This window comes from Carettochelys insculpta, chromosome 12 (assembly GCF_033958435.1).
Source record: "Carettochelys insculpta isolate YL-2023 chromosome 12, ASM3395843v1, whole genome shotgun sequence".
Taxonomy (NCBI): domain Eukaryota; kingdom Metazoa; phylum Chordata; order Testudines; family Carettochelyidae; genus Carettochelys; species Carettochelys insculpta.
In genome coordinates, this window is record NC_134148.1 from 12,061,058 (window position 1) to 12,083,625 (window position 22,568).

General features: G+C 46.3%; 1 protein-coding gene across 2 annotated transcripts in view; it reads left to right on the forward strand.

Moving 5' to 3' along the window:
* Window positions 1–1,477: 1,477 nt before the first annotated feature.
* The window catches only part of RORA (RAR related orphan receptor A), a 610,113-nt gene continuing 589,022 nt past the window's right edge, over window positions 1,478–22,568 (forward strand). For both annotated transcript variants that reach the window (XM_075006386.1, XM_075006388.1), the window contains exon 1: window positions 1,478–1,807. In XM_075006386.1, coding sequence (XP_074862487.1) covers window positions 1,645–1,807 — 163 coding nt within the window. In that variant the 5' untranslated portion in view covers window positions 1,478–1,644. The remainder of the gene's footprint in view (window positions 1,808–22,568) is intronic.

The window sequence follows — 22,568 nt, forward strand, 5'->3', positions numbered from 1 at the left end:
TGCCCCAAGAGACTCAGGGAGCCCTGCTGAATAGGAGGGGTTGTGTGGCGGTGGCTGGCCAGGCAGTTTGGGAAAACACTGCCTTCCCCTGCCTCTTGTACCTGCTGCCCAGGAACCTTCATAGCCCCAGCCAAGATATTTTACATGTGGACTAAGAGAACAATGGAGCAGGATATCGTTTGATTTGTGAACGGGGCCCTAGAGCTGCACATGTCCTGCATTATGTTAGCCAAGTACGTGTGAGACAGCTGTGAATGCTGTCTCTTGGGATTCATGGGTTCCTCTCCTGACTGATGCAGGCCTGATGTAGCGGTTGGAGCAGCACTTGGCTCTCCAGCTGGTAAGCGCAGAGATTTTGCACCGTAAGTCTGAAAGGTAGTTTGCCTCTCTCACATTCAGGGCATGTTTGTTCCCAATTCTGACTACAGTGGTTCTGCTAATCTTGTGTTATCTTGTTGTAAAAGAGGGTGAACCATAGCAGCCTGCTTTCCGGGATGAGGAACAGAGGGCCTTGGTCAGTAATCAGAGCCAGCCAGAGAAGGGTCTGGGGCAACACACCCAAGGGCAGGGAAGCACAGCAGGCTGGGGCCACGTGCTCTGCCACGCACTGGCCTGTGGTCCGGCTGGCAGATGCCCGTGGGTCATTGTGCTTCCTGCTACTAGTGTGGGTGTAGTGAGTGCAGGGGGTGACTCCCAGTGTCACATCCAGGGTCTTTCTCTCTCTCCCTCGGTAATCCTCTACGCGAGCCTGAGCGCCATGGGCTAACGTCAATATGGGGGACTGTCCCCGCCCTAGCAACACTGGGGCAGCCACCTTGAGGCTTGGCAGTGTGGGGCCCGTGGCAGCTGCCCGCCGCCGCGCTATGGACGGGAGGGTTCTGGCAGTAGTAAGAGCTGTGAAAAGCAGTAGGACAGGGAAGGAGACCGCAACTCGGGGTCCTCTGTCTCCGGTCTGTGGGCGCCTGCCCCGAGCTCGGCCAGTAGGCCCTCCACCGGGACGCGTGCGAGGAGGGGCCGGGGTCGGGGCCGGGGCGAGATCCTGCCTGTTGTGCAGCCACAGGACAGGGCCGGGCCTCACACGAGTGTGAAACACCTGCCGGCCGGGCTGCTGCTTCCGCGCCTCTGGTGGGGGTGCGGGCTGGGAAGCAAAGGCCACAAGGGCCCCGGGTGCCCCGAGCTGGGCAGTCTGGGTGCAGCCATAGGGCTTCTGCCCCCGCCCTTTCCGGCAGCGGCTGAACCGCGCCGAACCCCCGCAGGGAGCTGGGCTGCCCCATGCACAGCGCGAGCCACTGGCCCCCGCGCGGCTCCGCTGCCCCGCACCTGCCCGGCGGGGGGAGGGGCTGCGCCCGGGGGGGCGGGGCGGGCCGGGCCGCGCCGCGCGTGGGGCCGGGGCGTGGGCAGGCTGGCGGGCTGGCCGAGGCGTGTCCCGCCGGCTGTGCAGCCGGAGCTGCGGCTGGGGCCGGGCAGCCCGCGAGGGCGGAGGGAGGCGGCGGGGCTCTCGCTAGCGCTGCCTGTGGTCACGGCCCGGCCCGGCCCGGCTCTCCCCGCCGCAGCCGCCGCCGCCGACCATAGAGTCGCGCTGCGCGCAGAAGATAGAGGGAGCGCAGGAGCTCGCCATCGCCGAGCCAGCCACAGCGGGAAAACATGGAGTCCGCTCCGGCAGCCCCCGAGCCCGCCGCCCCCGAGCCGGGCAGCAGCGGCGCCGAGCCGGGCACCACGGCCACGCCGCGCAGCCTGGAGCCGGCCCGCAAGGGCGAAGCGCCGGCGGCAGCCCGCAGACAGAGCTACTCCGGCGGCGGCGGCAGAGGTAGGGCGAGGCGGCTCGGGGCGCGCACCGGGACGGGGCAGCAGCGCGGGCGCAGCGCAGCCAGAGCCCCGGCACAAGGGGGTAGGTCCGGGGCGCCGGGCGCAGCTGGGTAACTCCCGCCGCTCGCCCGCCCGCCCTCCGAGCCGGCAAACTTTTGCGGCCGCTTTTCCCTGGCTGGGAGGGGAGCGGAGCGGCGCGGGGCCGGGCCGGGGCCGGCGGGTGCGAGCGGCACGGGGCGGTCCCGTCTGTCCCCTGCAGCCCTGCGCCGGGAGCGGCGCCCCGCGCTGTATAGCGGGCGGGGGTCGAGGGAACAAACTTTCCCGCCGCCCTCCCCCGGACCGCTGTGGCGCGCTGCGCGGGGCGGTCTGCGGGGCTCTTGCTGGCCCGGGCGGAGCGGCTGGTTCCCCGCGCGCCGGCTGGAGGAGAAGCCGCCCCGAGAGTGATGCTCCGGGCGGAGGTGCACAACTTCCCGGGCGGGGCGGGGCGCGGCGCTGCGCGGGCTCGCAGTTGGGCTCGCCGCCGCGCCCCCCCCCCCCCGGCCGAGCTGTTGCCAGCGGCACCCCACGTCCCGCTGCCACCGACGTGCGGGCCCGGGGACACGGCGGCGGCTGGGGCTTGCGCGGGGCGGGGGAGAGTTAACATTTGCGCCGACATAAGAGGACGTGGCCGCGGGGACCCGGCCGGGGCGGGGCGGGGCGGACCGGCCCGGCCCGGCTCTGGCAGGGGCGCGGGCAGCTCGGTGTCCCGGGCGTGGGGCCGCCGCCGCCGCTTGGAACATGGCTGGTCATGTGCCGGCTCGTGTTTTACAGTATTTTCCCCCGTTGGCCACGCCCCCTTTCCGGGCAGCCTCCCGCCCGGCCGGGCGCGTACAGTAGAGCCCGCGAGGTGACACGCTGAGACGCTGGATTAGAGGCAGTTGCGGAAGAGTGGCCGCACGGGCGGCGGGGAGAGGAGGCGAGGGAGAGCCCGGCTCCGGGGAAGGCTTCTGCCTGCAGCCGGGTTTGGGCTGCAGAATGATGCAGAGCTGGAGTCGCAGCCGGAGAGAGTGGATTTGGATTGCAAGCCGCTTATGTAACAAGGTTAATCAGAAACACTGGAGAGAATTTCCTCCGGCATGCGGTGGAGTTTGCCGAACGGCTTCAGAGCCGCAGGAGTTTGTGGCTGTTACACAAGCTGCCCCGCCCCATCCCCAATCGCTCCCAGGCTGTAGGCTTCAATCTGGTCATTGCTGGCGCGTGGGGATTGTTAGGCATGGCAGCCTTCAGCATAGTCCTGCAATCGTGCAACTTTTAGCTCTTGTCAGTTATGTAACAGGAGACTACTAGCGACTTAGATAGGCAGAAAACGGAGGGGGGAGGCAATATTGCTGATGCGGGGGATGATCCTGAAGTGCATAGGCGTTGATACCGCTAACCTGCTGACCCATATGTCCCTCGTCTGCTTTGTGTAGCCTTAAATAAAGGATGGGTGGGGGGAGGATACAGACTGCACGCAAGCACTAGGTTATGTAACAGTCTGAATGAAAATGCGAAGGTCAGTGATGGAAGCATCCCTGCAGCAATGCACGAGTAAAATCTCCTGTAAATTGTGTCTTTAGAGGCTGTAACAACTGAGGGAGTGTGTGTTTTTTAGGGACGATAATTGTGCATGGTGGGGGAAGGGAGGTGGAAAAAAATTATTTAAAGAAGGAAAATGTTTTGGGCTCAGGGATGACCTATGGGGTTGTCAGAGAATATAAGTTTTCTCCTAAATTGCAAAGAGTAAGAGAATTGGAGTTGGCATTCAGTATTCATGTTGCCTAAGATACAGTATTGAAAATAAATTGATCTATATACTAGGTGGTAATGACTTTTCAATAGGTGAACCACAAAGGTCTGTAACACTGCAAGAAAATAGCACAATTGTAATTAACAATTTAGCTGCATTTGAAGCAGGGCCTGTTTCTGGAGATACTGGGTGAAATTGAACCCCCTAACTTTGTGATTTGTTTCTTTTATATTTTTGAGGTTGATTTTATGTTTTTTTCATATAAAGGATATATACCTGATATGGAAATTTTCTTGACATTGAGATGACCTCGCGATAAAAAGAATAGCCCTGTAACACAGGTAACTTCCAAATTCTATGCTCATGAATTGTTCAACACAACCACTGATCTTTTGATTTTTTTATCCTGCGCTTTGTTCCATGCAGGTAGATCCAGATACACATGCAGATCAGTTTGCAGAATTGGTATTCAGAAAAGAATTCCTTGATTTTTAAATCAATGCCAGACACTGGAAATATTTGTTCTTAATTATCTGTTTTATCAGCTGCTGCCATTGCCATCCTGTACTCAATGCTGCACAGCTAAATTGGCTGTTCTTAACAGAAAATTGGGGAGAGTAAACACTTGAAGAAAAGGGTAGTGGATGGGACCGAGGGAAGGAAAACATGGTGAGAAGTTGTATTTCTGACTGCAGCTTTAAGTACTGTAACATTTGAGATATCATGTCTCTTGGTACCACTTACATATCTGGTATGTCAGATTCCTAAATATTGAGTATTTGTTATAACAGTTAACAGTTATATTTTGCTTTTAGCTATCAAAAGCATTTGCAAAGTAAGTAGTGTTATGTAATAGCGAGAGAGACAGGGATCACATGTGGACTGGTGGTAGTGAGTAATTTCACCCTGTGTAGAGAAAAGCATACAACAGTGAAATAAAAAAGCCTGATACTTCTAAATAAAATATATTGTCACCTGCTCTAGATGTTTATTTTCACCTAAGGACAGTAGTTTTTAAGATTTCCATTTGGTTAAATTGTAATCCATACATGTCTGAGTACAGAGATTGTCAGGTGCCTTACAGTGAGCATTCACTACGTTGCATACCCTAGTCACCTTTGCACATTCCACTTCCACTTTGATCTGCAGACATACAAGGTTTTTAAGGCAAGTGCTGCAATTGCTTACATAGTAAAATAATATTAGGGGACTTTTACCTCTATATAATAGATGAATTATTGAGCGTCTGGAAACAGAGAAAGCAGCATCATGTGACCATCCAGCTGTTTGTAGACCACAATGAAGCGCTCCACATTCCTAGCCGAAGACCTTCTGTTTTATTACTTCCTTCAAAAATGAATTTGTTTGGAAAAAATAACAGATGTTGGACCTGGACTCTGTTTTCACATTAGTACTTAAAAGTTGCATTATCATTTTTTTTTAAATCTGAAACACCAGTTATCCTAATCTCTGAAAACAATTTCTTCTCTAGGCTTTTATATCACCTTTAATCATCAATAGTATGTCAATCACCTGCAGTGTTCCCCAAGAGCTGCTGAGGGGTTTGTTTTACTTGCCTAAAGTTTCTCTTCTGTCTCTCTATAAGAGCTAGGACTAGAAAGCAAAATATTAATTTTCTTTTCCAGGCCATTATTCTGTTTCATGCATTGTTGGTGACTGGAGGAAAGTAGGGTCCCATAGCTGAGAGAAGGGACAGAAATGGTAGAGTACAGTTTCCTATTCGTGCTCTCCAATACATTTTTCAGGTATCTCATTAGGAAAGCTGAACATTTTAAAGGCAACATTCATGTTATTGGAGGACATTGTATTAAGTATTTTTGGGTGGTGATTCTGTAAACACAGCTATATGCACATATGAGACAATTTCCTGACCCCTTCTGGATGAATTACCTAGGGACTGTTTGCATTTCCCGAACCTTGTTGGAACCAGGGCCAGTTGAGACTATTTGTTGATTTTTATTTTATTAACATTTTTGGACTGTGTTGTCAGTAATTTGATTAAAACCTCGAGGAATAGTGGCATCATTCTTATATTCTTCAGCTCCATGTGCAGTTCCATACTTAGTAAATATTTCAGATGTTCTAAATAGGATATTTGTGATGTAAATTTGCCCATTTACTGTTCGGTCTTTGGGTTTTTGAGTTTTGATTGTTCTTTTTACATTTTTCAAAACACTTCTCACACTGAGTACTGTTCTGGAAGTACTGTGTCTGAGTTAGGACTATGGATTTGCCTGTTCGGCAAATGAGGTCTACTGTGAAGCATCTGAAAGCAAACCTTAATCATTTAGTTGTAAATGCCTGTAGAATAAGAGCAATAATACTGCTTTTGCATTATTTTTTTCAGGATCAATCCTATTCCCTTGTTGTTATAAAACTGTACTTTTTTTTTTGTTTATTTTCACTGGCTTGAAAAGTATCTTGGTGGCTCATAAACCAGTATCTAAATACAGTACTATTATCATTCATTCAGATACTATAATTTTAATAAATAAAGAATACATGTGGTAACAAAGATTAATTGGCAACATGACTACTGTAGGTCAGGTACAGAACTATATATTTGAGTGGCAGGATGATTTTAACTGTTGAAAGTTGTCTGATATGCTACTTTCCTATTGTAAGGAAATATGCTCTTGGGAAAATGTGGATAAACTTCAGTGAGGTTAATGGATTTAGTCCTGATATACCTGACTATAATGGAGAGAAGAAGCTAGCCTGAGATTTTAGAATGTCTAAAATTATCCTTAAAATCATTTCATTATCTTGCTGGCATTAAATGTTCTGTACCCATCCCACAAAGTCTTCTAAGACTGAGTATTTTGAGTTACTTAAGTTTTCAAGATAAGGTGTCAAAAACCTGTGAAGCGAAAGTATTCTGGGGAAAAATATTTGCAGTTAATTTATTAAAATATGTTGATAAAAGACAGTTTTTAAAATGTTTGCAAAGAGAGACTGGTACCACCAAGTCCAGCATATCAAATTAAGTTATAACTTTGTTAGTTTTGGTATTAGTAACAAGTCTGGGTAACTGCCTTAAGTGTATTCTATATAATGGAATAAACATATTTCAGTTTAAAATAATTGTTCTAAGTACTTCTTTTTGTTTTAAATACAGTCAGCGCCATGAGTAGAATTAAGAAAAAGGTATTAAGGATTGAATTTAAAACTATGGGCACATTGAATTTTGAACAAAATTTAAATGGAAAGGGGAGGGCAAAATAATGTTTCTTGTTAAAATAAAATCACTTCATGTCCTTTAAGTTCATTAGGTATGTTTTAAATGATTGTTTTGGCAAGTTCAGACACGGGCGGTGTATATTTCTCCAGAAGAGTGGGGGGTGGCAGTTTAGATAATTTGAATGTTGCTTAGTTAGAAAATATTTTAATTTTTGCTATGTGTTTGGGGTGTGATCTTTCTGCTGCTGCAGCAGTGAATCATATCTCACCTTTTTAATAGTGTAGAGCAGAGCTGAGTAAATGTTGATGTGTTGAAAATACTTTAATATGTTACATTTCTGCTTGAGTAGAATTGTAGAAAACAGGAATGGAAAAGCCTCTCCAGGTGATGTAGACTAATTGTATGCTCATGCAGGGCTTTTCATTGTGGTGCAGTTATTGAGTTTCAGATGTCTCAAATGATGGGTCTTCCACCAATTCTGTTGGAAAACTCATCAACACTGTGTCATATTTTCACAGAATCATAGGGCTGGAAGGGACCTCAGGAAGTCATCTAGTCCAGCCCCCTGCTTCAAGCAGGATCAACCCCCACTACGTCATCACAGCTAGGACCTTGTCCAGCTGGGACTTAAAAACTTCAAGGGATGGAGAATCCACCATCTCTCTAGGCAATGCATTCCAATGGTTCACCATCCTCCTGGTGAAGTAGATTTTCCTAATATCTAACCTACACCTCTCCCTCTTCAGCTTCAGACCATTACTCCTTGTTCTGCCATCTGACACCACTGAGAACAGTTTCTCACTCTCCTCTTTAGAGCTCCCCTTCAGGAAGTTGAAGGCTGCTATTAAATCACCCCTAAGTCTTCTCTTCTGTAAACTAAATAAGCCCAAATCCCTAAGCCCATCCTCATAGGTCTTGTGCGCCAGCCCCTTAGTCATTTTTGTTGCCCTCCGCTGAACTTGCTCCAGCAAATCCACATCCTTTTTATACTGGGGGGGGGGACCCAAAACTGGACACAATATTCAAGATTCAGCAGTGCTGAATAGAGGTGAATAATTACTTCTCTAGATCTGCTTGAAATGCTCCTCCTAATGCACCCTAGTGTGCCGTTAGCCTTCTTGGCTACAAGAGCAGACTGTTTACTCATATCCAGCCTTTCATCCACCATAACCTCTAGGTCCCTTTCCGCTGTACTGCTGCTGAGCCAGTCGGTCCCCAGCCTGTAACAATGTTTAGGATTCTTCTGCCTCAGGTGCAGGACTCTCTACACTTCTCCTTGTTGAACCACATCAGATTTCTTTTGTCCCAGTCCTCCAATTTATCCAGGTCACTCTGGATTCTCTCGCTACCCTCCAACGTACCTACCTCTCCTCCTAGTTTTGTGTCATCCACAAACTTGCTGAGGGTGCAATCCAGTCCCTTATCTAGGTCATTAATAAAGATGTTGAACAACACCGGCCCCAGAACTGAGCCTTGTGGCACTCCGCTTGAAACCGGCCACCATCCAGATTTTGAGCCATTGACCATTACCCGTTGGGTCCAACCCTCAAGCCAGCTTTCCGTCCATCTTATAGTCCAAAGATCCAATCCATATTTCCTTAACTTATGGACAAGAATGTTGTGGGAGACTGTAGCAAAAGCCTTGCTGAAGTCAAGGCATATCACATCTACTGACTTCCCCATGTCCACAGAGCTTGTTATCTCGTCATAGAAGCTAATTAGATTGGTCAGGCAGGACTTGCCCCTGGTGAATCCATGCTGGCTACTTTTGATCACTTTCCCGTCTTCCAAGTGCTCCAAAATGTATTCCTTGAGGATTCCCTCCATTATTTGCCCAGGGATTGAGGTAAGGCTGACTGGTCTATAGTTCCCTGGATTGTCCTTCTTTCCTTTTTTAAAGATGGGCACTACATTTGCCTTTTTCCCGTCATCCGGGATCTCTCCTGATTGCCAAGAGTCTTCAAGGATTATGGCCAAAGGTTCAGCAATGACCTCTGCCAATTCCCTTAGTACCCTTGGGTGCATTAAATCCAGACCTATGGACTTTGTGAACATCTAGTTTTTCTAGATAGCTCAGAACTTGTTCCTTCCCTACAGATGGCTGCCCTCCACCTTCCTATAGTTCATTGTCTAGGACCGTCATGTGGAAGTTGACTTTGTCCGTGAAGACTGAGGCAAAAATAGCATTGAGTACTTCAGCTTTTCCTACATCATCTGTCACTAGGTTATCTCCCTCATCCAGTAATGGCCCCACACCTTCTCTGATAACCTGTTATATTCAGTTTTGTCATATACTCAGTTTTAAAATATCCTTCATCCCTTTTTTTTCATTTCAAGCTCAGATTTTTCATACTGCTTGCAGTTCTGTTCCTCCTCCTTAGTCATCATCTGTCGTCTTAAAATCTTTACTCAGGCATTAGTCTATCTAACCCATTTATCCCCTTCCTGTCACCCTCCCCTCCCAGTGCACCCTACAGACTCCTTCCAGCTGGAGAATAAATGAGATTTCCTTTTGTCTCCTGCAAGAAATTCAAACTCAGCTGGGAACATACTTTTCAACCTGATATTTGCCAATTTGTGTGCAGCTCTGTGATACTCCTTGTGAATGACAGAGGTGCTGGTTGGTTGGAGCAGGGTGTGTAGAGTGGGGGAAAGTGTGGCATTAGTGGATGGACGTGGCAATGTGTGTGAGAGGAGGAGTGATAAGTGGAGGTTTGCAGATGCTGGGGTGCTTGAAAGGTAGAAAGGTTGTTGAAATGTCTGGAATGGTGTGTTCCTGGAATGGAGTTCAGGGGACTGCTTGTGGGTGTGGGACACTGGGTTTCAAGCTATGTAAGTAGTTGCAGGTATCTCAGAAGAGGATAGCTGGTGCCAGAATCTGGGACTAGTAATCTATCTCCTCCTTTTCCCGCTGTCCTTGCCAGCTACTGCCACTGCCACTTTTTTACTGCTGTCTTCTCCTCCCCTTTCTCCATTCAAATCTCAGGGAGCTGCTGCTGCTGGCTGTGAGGAGCAATTGCAGGCCATCCCTTCAATTCAGTGGGTGTGAGGATCCAGCTGGGTTGTGAGGGTGTCTGCCAGACTGCCAGACATGGCTGAAGTCTGTTCTAGAAACCAAGCTTGCTGTGCTATTAGAGCCCCAAATTCATAAAAACTGCCCTGTGATGAAGGAGTCTGTACTGATGATGATGATGTATTGCAGTATCTGATGCGGTGTCTTGACAGAAGAACTTGATCCATGGACAAGGGGAAAAAAAAGTCGTTAGAAGTGGGATTTGTAAATGATGATGGACTGTAGCAGTCTCCCTGACCAAGCTCTATGAAACCATTTCTTCAAAAACTACATGAATTCAAAACTTACCCCTACATCTTTCAAAATAACTTTTTGGGTTTGCTTGGGATTACTGCTGAACAAAAATAGGCCAATGGAAAATTCAGTTTCACAAAATTCTGGTGGATGAACTGGGTGATAGATACTTACAAATTCTGACCACATTTCCTGTATCTATCTATATAGCATCATGTCTTTTGAATACTGGTTGTCCACTCTCCCTAACTGGAAGTGAGGAGGAGGTTGGCATGAACTTTTGTGGGATCTGAACTGCCCTACTGAGCACTGCTTTCTGTCTAAACTCCAAATTAGTACTTCAGCGTATCTGTTATTGGTCTGTGCTGATTGACAGAGTAGGTAATGGTGCATGTCAATAGGAGTTATATATTTAAATTACATCTTCATTATAAAGTTTTAAATTACTTTTCATATCCTTCTCTGAAGTTTAATTTGCTTATGTTTAATCTGGAACAAAATTGTGCATCTTCAGAAAATTGTAGGTAGTCAGGCAGAGAGGAAGAGGTGAAGGTTTTTGTGTTACCGCAGTTTAAATGTCAGTTTTTCCTACCTGATAGCATCATTTCTTTAGAAGGGTCCTGAGGTACTTGAAACACTATACTGCTATCAGGAATAATTTCAGATGTTATTGAAATCCAGTTTCCTCTTCTGTGGAGTTTGACAGCTGTAGAGTGGCACAGATAGTACAAGAGCAGAAATGAAGAATACTGTAGATGGCTGGAACACTGAAAGGCTGTGGCCACACCAGCCCCCTCCTTTCGGAGGGGGTGTGGTAATGAGCCACTTTAGCAGATACTAATGAGGTGCTGCTATGAATATGCAGTGCCTCATTAGCATAATGGCAGCTGCATGCACTTTGAAACTGCCGGTTTTGAAATGCGCACAGCCCATGTAGCCAGGGGCCTTTTAAAATGACCCCCCCCCCCCCGGTTTCAAAAGCTCCTTTGTCACAAAGACAAGTGGGAAGAAGGGGCTTTTGAAATCAGGGGGTTGTTTCAAAAGACCCCCTGGCTACATGGGCAGTGTGAATTTTGAAGCTGGCACTTTTGAAGGGCATGTGGCTGCTGTTATGCTAATGAGACACTGCATATTTATGGCAGTGCCTCATTAGCATCTACCAAAGTGGTTCATGACCATGCCCCCTCCAAAAGGAGGAGGGCTAGTGTGGCCACAGCCAAAGAGTTGAGGTAGTTAGAAAGTAGTTACGCAGTCAAGATACTGGGATGAGCAGTTCTTTTCCTGTGGAAGAATTCTTAAGTCTCCCATGACTCGGTGTATTACTGCCTCTCACGAAAAAGACGGAACTTCTTGGAGCAGAATACGCTATAACATCAGTGATGAGTTCTGTTTTAGATGAAAGAATGCTGCTTGCTAAATTGTGACTACTAGTTCTTTCAAACTTCTTTGGAAATGTCGTCTTCATTCATTCAGTGCACAAGCCCAAGCCTCAGCAGGTTTTGAGATCTCACCAAACTGAGGTTGGAAGCAGTATGTCTGCAGGCCCTGCATTTGCTTAAACAGATTTCTATGCAAAGTTACTTTTTAAAAATACTGCGGTACAAAGTGTGTTACCAAATGCTATGGTGTTAACAGAGGCTTTAAGAAGCTTGTTATAAAGCGTGTGATGTTAAAGCAATGTGATTTTTCTTTTGGGGATATGGGGAAGGTCAGTGGCTGTTACGCAGTTTTCTCCTCTCACTCAAGCCCCCAGTAATCACACAAACAGAAGCTTTTGCTGTTAAGGGGCAACATTTAAAATTCATGCTCAACCCAAATGTACATAAATGATCAAGTAATGGTACCCCACTGCAGAGTCTTTAATTTGTCATTTAATCTAACAATTTCCATATACTTCTAAAGCAGCACACTGAAACTGGAAACTTATGAGAAATTGCTGTGCTGTTACAAACAGTGTTTGAGCTGGTATTATAACAGCATGAATAGATGGCGAGATGGAGAACAAAGTTAGTGGCTGAACCGGAGCTGAGAGAAATTGCTAGCAGAAGGTGAGAAAGCAGAGTTGGATTATGATAACCTCCCTTGTAGAATCAAATTAAATCTTGTTAAAGGTTTTATTGATGTTAGTTTGTAATGGTACCATGCATTTACTGCACATAGGTACACAAGAATAATGAGGCAGATGTAGCAATCCAGAAGTAAAAAACTAGTGTTTTTCAAATTTTTTGTTTTATACATGTTATGGATTATTTTACATTAATTGGCACTATGTTTATGTACTTTAATTCCATGCTTGCTCAAACATGTTGGAGGCACCTGATTTATAACAATAATGGAAATCAGTAACAATGTAATTGTACTAAAATGGGCTGGAACAAAAAGCATCTCTTTTCTCTAATTTCTGTTTCCAGGGAAGGTCAGAATTTATAGCATACAGCAGTATTCTCATCGGAAGGGAGCGCCTGTGTAGAGAATAATGTATGTATATCTGATCAGGTGGAGCTGTCTTTTGAAAGTAGTACATGCACACTATCTGATCTGTTCCTCCAGCATCCCAGAGTAGACATGCCATTGCACACAAGAGGAATCACTAATAGACACATGGTTTTAGCTGTGTTAGCTCTCGCAATGCATTAAATGCTTGGTGAAATACACTAAAGCTTACCAATTGCCACAACAACTATTATGGCTTATTTAAAAAAAAAAAAAAAGTGAGCGTATGGGATGCCAATGGAAAACAGTAAACCCTGGTACGCGGTAGGCTATATAGGAAGTACTTGGGTACACTTTTTGATATCTGACCTATCTAGTGGAAGTTAAGTTACGGGAGCAGTTAGGAGCAATTTTCCTGTCTTAATGTCCAGAGATGTATAAACAGGCTGCTGAAACACACGTACAAATATGAACATGGTGGGGAAAATTTAAATTATGCATTAACCGTTTTGCTTGATGGCTTTGATGCTGGGTCACGTTCTGCAAGATCAACGCCGAAGCTGATGAAACACAGGTTGTAGGATTTTGTTTCCTGCCATATGAGCGTGAGAGAATTTTAATTTGAGAATTTTCTTTCTTGGATATCTGTGAATGGAAAGCAATCACTATTCATAAGGAACTTCTAAAATTGATTTTGTTTGGCAAAGTTGTCCATACCAGTTGTGCACCAGTGATATGCAACTGTACGGAATTGCTAGCGAGGACGGAGAGAGAGAGTTTTAAATATGCCTTTGAAAGAAGACTCAAAATTTGCCAAAACAAGCTAATATACAACTTTTGTTAGATTTTTATTACTTCAAGAAAAGTATTATCAGCACAAAACATACTATCAGAAGGAAACCAATCCAGAAGAAAATGGGACATACCAATCTCTTGTCTCTGTGCATAAAATTTTATGTGCATAATTTTTAGATGAGAATAGTTTTATTAGTCATTTGCAGTGTGATTGTGGAGGTTGCAGATTGTTGGCCTGGAATGTAATGTAGGACTGAATAGTGAGTTATAAATTTCTAATCTGATAATGAATGTATTCTAGATTTTTAGCATCTGATGTTGAACCACAGTGTGCTGAAGCAATATGTTGGACCTAACCAAACACAGATGTAGCAACTATTTCCATGGCTGTTCACCGATGCTGACATACAGAAAAATTGTAACGGAAAAAAACTGCACAGTAATTTCAAACTCTGTTGAGTATTCACTCTCTTTCCCAATAATTGGCTGACCACTAGGAAAGTACAAAACAAGTAGCAAGAGATTTTCTTGTAGTACTTCTAAGAGCCTGTTTTAATAATGAATTATTTTAAAAATATTTGAAAATGTCCTTCTAGAAGTCCTCTTGATTTTTATTACTGTTTCTGTAGTGGCATTTTATGTCTTATTGAAATCACAGTATACTTCCCTAACTGTGTTAATCTTAATTCCATGGAAAATCAGTAATGCAAGAAAACTGACTTTTGGTTAGTTGGTGATCATGCAGTAGCAACATGGATACTAATCTTGGCTTCTAGATTGAGAGTGTGTTTACATTCCTAACTAGGATTTTAATCCTGCACATGCTTCAGTACATGCTTAACTTCATGCACTGTGAGCTGACTCACTGAAGTCAGTGGCACTACTCACAGTATGTAAAGTTAAGCATGTTTATTGATGTTTTCAGGATAGTGGCTGAGGCCCGCTACTCATTGAGAAGTACACTTGAGTAATTTTGGGAAAAATCAAGCTTCTTAGTAACATGAATAAATGTGTGGAAAACTGGTGAATTATATTTTATTTCATGGATTTGTAAGTACCTTGCAGGACGTACAGTTATGCTGCCATAATACTGCCTCCCTAATTGGGCTGCGCCTCTAATGGTGAAGAAGGAAGATGTCTGCTCGACTGGGGAGTAAGCATTGTTATGCAGTAAGGAAGGATTGTGTTTAAGTTACGGGCTGTAGAACCTGAGTTGTGCTTGTGTTCCACTATTTGTGGTATTTGGCTATTGACTAGTTTTTTGTTTCAGGAAAGTCATAGAATCATAGAACAACAGAGCTGGAAGAGACGTAAAGAAGCCATCGAGTCCAGTCCTGTCTCCTTTGGGTAAAGAAGGCAGAAGAAAGGCTGTTTGTTTTCTGATGGGAGGGGAAGGCTGGACAGGCTGCAGAGAACCAGATGCGTTCCGTGCCCATTCAGACTCAGTCTGCCCATTCAGACTCAGTCTGCTGTGGAGTGGAGTTGCCTAGTGCTGGTGTGAGCTCCAACAAGCAAGGAGGCTTTGGAGGGAGATTGAGGGCAAGACTATTGGCCAGTGTCCATAGTGGCTCCATTGGCTTGAAACATTGTTTAGGGGGCAGTGAAGAGAAGCAGACTCCATTCAAAATGGCCTCAGGAGTGACATGGCTGCTGCAGGAAACCAGTTAGGTTCTTTTCCTTCCTTATTTCCCTCGGGGAGCAAAGCTTGGTTCTGAGGCTTGAACCCGACAAAACACTTCTGCTTTATCTTTTGTTTTGGGGGATGGGTGGGTAGGCTGTACATTTTTGTTACAAATTCATGTACAGGATTAGCCTCTCTGCATCTTTTTAAAACTGTTTGGCTCTAGTTTTTGAGCTATTTGCAGTTGTTTGTACTTTTGACCATGACATTAGAAGGACCATGTCTCACTGAGCCGTGTCTCAATAACATTCTAGATAGGGTGAATTATCCTGTTACAACAAGAGTATCTGCATGAATGGGGCATGACACCGCTGTCAAAATATCCAGCCAAATGCAGTCAGAGCCTTCGACAGCAAAGCCTCTCTTCACTGGATCAGTGCAGCAATAGACTACTCGACTCTCTAAGGAACGCGTGGTTTCAATTTCCATTCCCGAGACTGTTCCTCAAACCACATTCACTGGCCACCCAGCTAGCTGGGGAGAGGAAGTTCACTGTAGTAGTGTGAAGGAGGCACTAATGATACCAGGCAAACCCAGCCCAAACTGTGCAGCATGTGGTCTCTGGAATTTGCTTACTTCAATTGGAGATGATTAATTTTGCCCCTTTGACAGGTTTCGCTGTCTCTGGCTGTGTCCACGTTATAGTGGCACGGGAGCAGCATTGTGCGTGCACTGCTTTGTGCTGACATTTGCTACAACCATGGAAGGGGGTTTTCCATTGCAATGGTAAATGAACCACTTCGAAAGGCAGCAGCTAGGTTGGTGGAAGAGTGTGACCTATGTTGGGGTTATACAGTGAGAGCAGTCTCATACACAAGATAAGGGTGGGGCAGCTGCCACGTTTCAGGGGGCTCCACTGCAGATGCCCCATTCGTCCTATGGATGGGGGGATTACCTGGGGCTGGGGGTTGTGTGCAGCGGAGGCCGCAGCTGCCGCAGGATGTTACCTCCCCTCTCCCACTGCAGTCCCCCCATGGGCAGTGGGAGCAGGAGCCTGCTTCTCCACAGTGCACCAGAAGGGCAGAAGAGCAGAGCAGGCTGCTGAGCTCCTGCTGTCTGCATGGTGAGGTGTTGGGGGAGCGGGGGTTGGAGGCAACCCCCTGTTGTCATTGCTGCATGTGCGCACACACATGCAACTCCTGGCCCCAGCCCCAGGGAATCCCTCTCCCTTTCATAGGATGGCTGGACTGGCCACTGCAGGGCCCCCCAAAACACAGAGCCTGGGCTGTCTGCTCCACATCTTCCTGTGGAGGGGAGGGCTGTGCCTAGAACACTGGTGAGGGTTGCCCCAAGCCCTGTCCCCACCCCTGCCTCGGGACAGCCCTTATACAGGTATCTGTACTGGGGCTTTAGGTTGGGTTATTTGCACCTCTCGGGGGTGGCCTTAGGCATATTGGGGGCAGGCCATCACGCTTACATGTTACCACCTGCCTCTGATCCATCCTTGCCAAACGTGAGACTGCAAGAGCCATTTGTTTGGGATCTTTGGGTTGCTGATGCTTCTCCGAACTTTCCCGGCCCATCCTGTCACCTTCTCCTTTTCTCAGCAGAGGCTGCGGAAGTAGGATGTTTTCAGAAACTTAGACCTGGGTGTCCAATACATTCGCCACTCACCACATGTGGCAAACTCGGCCCTGTGTTGTGGTGAATACGGCTCTTGAGACCTGCATATGTGGAGTGTCGTCTGCCCGCTTTGTGCACGTGCCCCTCTGCCTGCTGGGAGAAGTTTGTGGTGGCAGTGGCCCAGGCGAGTCACTGGCATTGAATTAAAATGGGGGAGGGGGCTCAGGGTGCCTAGCTTGGAGGGGTGGGGGACTGTGTTTATGTAGAGAGATGGGCTGGGAATGTCTGGCTGTGGAAGAGCCGGGCTGTGGGGAAGGGCATTTATTTAGACGAAGAGAATGTGGCGATATGGAAAGATGACAACCACAGGTGTCACAATCTTTGACTTTCTGTTGGACACCATGGACTTAAATAAAGAGTGGTCGGGTTGAGTAGAGGCACTTTGTGGTACCTCTGAATGAAGGTAAGAAAATGTTTGCTCAGCTGCTTATTTCCAGCTCTGGCAGAGCTGTGAGACAGTGCACAGTTGGAGGGGTGTGAGGAGGTGAAGAGCCAGCCCTAGGAAAATGTGGGATGTGGGTAAGGAGACCACAAGAAAGCAATGGAGTTGCTATGGGAATGCATGGGATGGTTTTGGAGGAGCCAGGACACCCAAGAGAGGCTTTTGAAAATGCACAAAGAAGTTAAGGGTACATATAGAGCAGTGTTTCTCAACAACTGGTCTCTGGGCTTGTGCTGATTCCTGAGATCTTCCTGACACAGTTTAGGAAGACAGCCAGCTGGTCCCTGGTATGAAAAAGGTTGAAAACCACTGGTACATAGGGCAGGGGAATGAGGATGACACTGAATTGGAGGAGCTGAGGAATCTATAAACAAAAAGATTTAATTGATCTGTTGCCTCTGGACAGCTCTCATTTTGTAAATGATGACCTTGTCTTTTCTCTAAAGTGCAACAGAATGTGCCTTTAATGCATGGCAAGTTCTCAGACATTTGTTCCTTGCAGCTTTGCTTTGGCACCCCATTGTTTCCAATGAGCTCTGACTAAATGCTTTCTCTGTAGATATTGTGCTAACGCGTTATATGAATTGTTTGTCTTATCACCGGGCTGGGAAATTAAAGGCACTTTCCCACAGTGTGTTAAGCAGATTAAAATGAAAGGCTGCTTTTATGGTCCAGGAGCAATGCAAATATTAGGAAAATATTTTGTTGTGATCTAACAGTAGGGTGCTGTAAGGCCGCTTTATGAGCAAATGGATTTGGTAACCTGAAAGCTGAGCTCAGCCCCTAGGCTGTTTTATTCTCTGCTTAAAGCAGAGGGGAAGGGTTAGGGCTGGGCGGTACCTAACCCATGCCTTTTTGCTGTGTGTTCCACATTTTGTGTGTTTGACAGCAGTTCTGGTAGATCTTTAGAACCTTCTCAGTAAGTTAAGGCCACAGCCATCTCTTCCCATGGGCCATACTCATCTGGCTTCCGCCATCTCCAAAATGTTCAATGTACAGTGGAACCTAGTACTGACTATTTTTTGTTGTCGTTTTTTAAAGGAAATATGCATAAATCTAAACAGCAGCCTTTCTAGAACTAGTGGTGGTTCTGCTGAATTACAGGCTACATCCAACATTCATGTTACTCCGGTTTCTCTCTTACTTGAATTTCTCTGCCCCGTAGTACTCCTTTGTTTATGGGTGTGGGAAGAATATCATCTAGTTTCCCAAATGTGGTACTTCATAATTTTTATTTAGTTTAATCTGATTACCACAGTGTTCTGAAGGATCTCTAGTGTCTTAGGGCAGTGTTTCCCAAACTTAAAAGATTTGTGTACCCCTTAAGGGACTTCGGCCTTACTGGAGTACCCCTTCTTCTAGTGCCGTCCCAGTGCTTAGCCGCTGATTTTTAGTCATTTATTTTCTCATGTGTACTCCCTGGAAACCCCTCTTGCATACCACCAGTGGCACATGTACCACACTTATGAAACACTGCTAATTCTAGCTACACAATTGCCATAGCTAGAATTGTGTATCTGCAGTCAACTTTAATGTCTTGTGTAGAACAGACCTCAGAAATTTATAATGTAGCTACTCTTCTCTCTCTACAGTATTTGTTATGTAAAAAGTCTAAAGCCACAATGAAATGTCTGCAGGCAGTGGGAGTGCAGGCAGGAAATTAAAGCACTATGCAGGTATTTAAAGATAAAATGAATTTCATATTGCTTTAGAGCCAGGGCAGGGGAAGATAGGCCCCAGGGACTGGATCTGGCCACCCAAGCCTTTTAATCTAGCCAGAGGAAGGGCGGCAGATGGGGTAGAGTTTCAATTGCCATTCCCCCCCTGCTCCCCACACACCTAAAATTCTCTCAGCTCCGATTATCTGGAAACCGGCCAATGGGAGCTGAGAATTTGGGATGCACGGTTGCACCTCCCAGCAAAAAAATCTCACTTCCTATTGGCTAGATGCACAAAACTGACCAGTGGGAACCGCGAGATTTTGCTGAGGATAGGGAAAGTGCAGCACAATTTCTCAGCTTCCATTGATTAGTTTCTGGCCAATAGGAGCTGAGAGATTTTGCTGGGGATGAGAGCAGGAAGCCGTCCCCTCCCCCCCCCCAAGTGCAGAGGGCCAGATGAAACCGCATTTGAGCTGGGGCTGCTGGCCAGGAGATGCTGAGGTGAACATCTTCAGGACAGAGTCTGCTTCTGGTACTGTGCCCAAACTCCCTTCCAGATCCTGTACCCCATCTTATAACCCTCCCCCAGGCCAGAATCCTGCCTGCAGCCATATCCCCTCCTGGATGCCAACACCTTGCCCCATCTAACAACCCCCTCCTTCGTTCAGACTCCTTCTCAGACCTCCCACTGCCTCTTGCACCCCAGTCCCATAACCCGAGTTCCTTTCTGTACCCAACTTCCGTCCCAAGTACCGCACCCACACTATAAAAAAAGTGTGGCCCTTAACCACTTACCAAAATCTTGGAGTGTGCCCTCCTTCAAAATTATTGCCCACTCCTGAACAAGAGCAATAATTACAGTTTTGAGATCAATATTATTGTATTATGCGCAGTAGGGGACAGAGTGATAGTAGTATGTTAGAGTTAAGGTTGCCCATTTCCTAACCTCAGTTCTTAACTATATGGTAACTTCGTTTTCCCTGCTCTTCCCTGACTCTCACGCTCTCCCCACCCACATGAGAAACAAAAACAATGTATATATCGTGTGTGTGTTTGTAACATCGCCATGTGGGGGCTTGAGTCATTTTCCAACTTTTCTCGGCCCTAGAAAGGTTTGTTCTGTGCTGAAGTGACCTGGATTTAATGTCTCATCTATTTCAACTGCATACGTGTTACTGTTTGACCAATTGAAATTCACATATGTGAATTCACAAATTCACATCATGCCTTGAACGCAGATTCATTATTTCCAGTGGGAGTCCCCTCACCCCCAAAACTTACCTTTGACTGGTGTTTGTTTTTTTTACAAGTTTTTCATTTGTCAAGGTCTTATTTTAAGCATGAATATCTCTAATCACAACAGTTATTACAGAAAATCTACTGGTAGCTGTCAGGGACTATTCCTCTGCAAGGCCCCAGCACTTTAATTTATGGCACAGAGGCATGCTGATAAACAGAGATTCAGGTGCCTCCCAGCTGATTAGCAGAGTGCCCAGAGTCACCCCCACTGGGCAGAATGTGTTTCTGTTGGTGCATCTCTGCCTATGCCGTGGTGCACATAACAAAATTTATTCCACCCATGGATGGAAGAATTACAGGGAACACTGCTGCTACATTCTTGACTTGCATGAGGTTTAGTGTAGTGTCAGTGGGGCTGTTCTAAGGTGCAGGATTTGGAGCTGTACCAGTAATCTGTTTTTCTCAGCGCCAGTAGTGAGTGCGTAAGTCTGCCTTTGAGTTTTGTTGGGGGCCCGCAAGGAGTCTATGAATGCAGTGGAGCACACACTGTCTTCAGGATAAAGGTTAAAACTCCTGAATCCAGAATTTTCTCGTCTGGCAACATTGATCGTCCAGCAGGACCTCAGATCTAACAGGATGAGTCCCAGAGCTGGGCAGAGGAGGGGCCAGCCAGACCAGTGGCAGGAGCCCAGGGCAGAGCAGCCCCAAAGCTGTGGGGGAAAATGAAGCCAGGGAGCCCCAAGGACCTGGAGCTGCAGTGAAAGACCCTCGCTTCAGGCTGGGAGCAGTGGCCAGGGCTAACTGGGTGGGAAGCCACAGACCGGGAAAGCTGTGGCTGGGGACAGGTGGGAGATCGCAGCCCCTGGGAGCTGGTGGCTGGGGAGCCTGTGGGAGGGTGGGGGGAGTTGAGGAGCCTGGCAACAGTGGGGAGGGGAACCCAGGAGCAGGGGTTGGAGGCCAATAGAATTGACCACCCCCGTCTGGCAAAATCCCTGGTCCAGGACTGCTCAGGTCCTGAAAGTGCTGGACTAGGGCGGGTGAATATACTGCCTTAACAAATGGGATCTTAGTGTTCTACTTACATGAAGAAAACTTGGTCACATAGAACAATAAAGGGAGCCCTCACGAGGATACAGACATGATCACAAATTCAGGTTCTGCGTCATTAGTGAACCTGACTTGTGAATATTCCAAATGACAATGTGTCTGTTCCTTAGAATTTGTTTAATGCTTCACATGCTAAAGAAACTGTAAATGTAGATAACTGTAGAGATTGCAGGGCATTTCCTGGAACAGCACATCTGTCCTCTGTATAGTGGACATCTACTATGCATCTGCTTTGTATATAAAGAGGCAGAAAACTTCATATCAACACAATTGGGATTGCTTGAGAGTGATGAATTAAGTTGCTAATGGCAAGTGATGGGACTCAAGAACAGTGTTTAATTTGTTTGTATGTACGTTTCTTGTAGGCAGCTTCAAGTGCCATGGGCCTACCACATATGAACCCTCGTGCAGTATTACAAGACATTTGGTACATTTAGTCTGACCAGCCATCTGCAGCTGCAAACAAATACTAGGGACACTGGGACCCACCAAAGATAGAGTGATATTCATTGCTCTTCTTAGGGGGCGATGTGCTACATGTTCGTGGTTTGGTGATTACTGAATGCACTGTTGAATGAAATGTCTGCTACTCTATTAAAACCCCGGTTACAGTATGTTGCAGGTTTCCTGCTTCTCTGTTTTTTAAACAGGAGAACTCCTTAACTGTCCTCAGACCCTCCTCCTTCCACATCAATTCCAAACATATTGCCTATACTGGGGGGCTTTTCCCCCTTGAAAACACTGAGCCTCTCCATTTATGGTCTAAGAGTTTGGAGCAAGTAATAAATCTTTGTGCCCCAAGTAAGTGGATTTTTGGAGGGTTTTGTGGGTGGGTGGGTCAGATTTGCTTGAATCAGCTCCTCCAAGTGGACTTTGATATTAGGGATCCAAAAACTAGGTTCTGTTGGGGGAACCAGAGCTGTGAGTTGATTAGTCTGTGAATGGGGACAGTAAAATTCTACATTCCTCCTTCCCTCCCTGCATCTCAGTTTAATTCTTTATCAACACAGTAGGGCTAATCATTGGGGGGCGGGGGTTGTTGCATCGAGGAAGTGTGAGAAGTAGGACTCCTTCCTGTACCTAATTATTTCATAGATTTTAAAGCCAAATAAAGATATTAATTGATCAAATGTGACCACCTGAATTGTAACCAGTGATTATGCTGTCATAAACAACAAATGAGTGTGAATCAAACCTCTCTTGCAGAAGGACACTCAATCTTAATTTAAAGGCTCCAAGTGATGGAGAATTGACCACATGCCGTGGTGATCTGGTACAGTGATTAACACCTCAGCTGTTGAAAATTTGTGTTTTATTTCCAGCTTGAATTTTGTTGATGTGAGATTCAAGTCAATGGATTTGGGTGATAGATTAAAGAGCCCTCAATAGTATAACCTTAATAAAATTTGTGATGTCTCATGAAAACCAATGCATATCCTTTTGACTGTATATTTTCTTCAACTTTTCCTCTCTCATTCTGACTACTCCCAGAACTAACACTCCA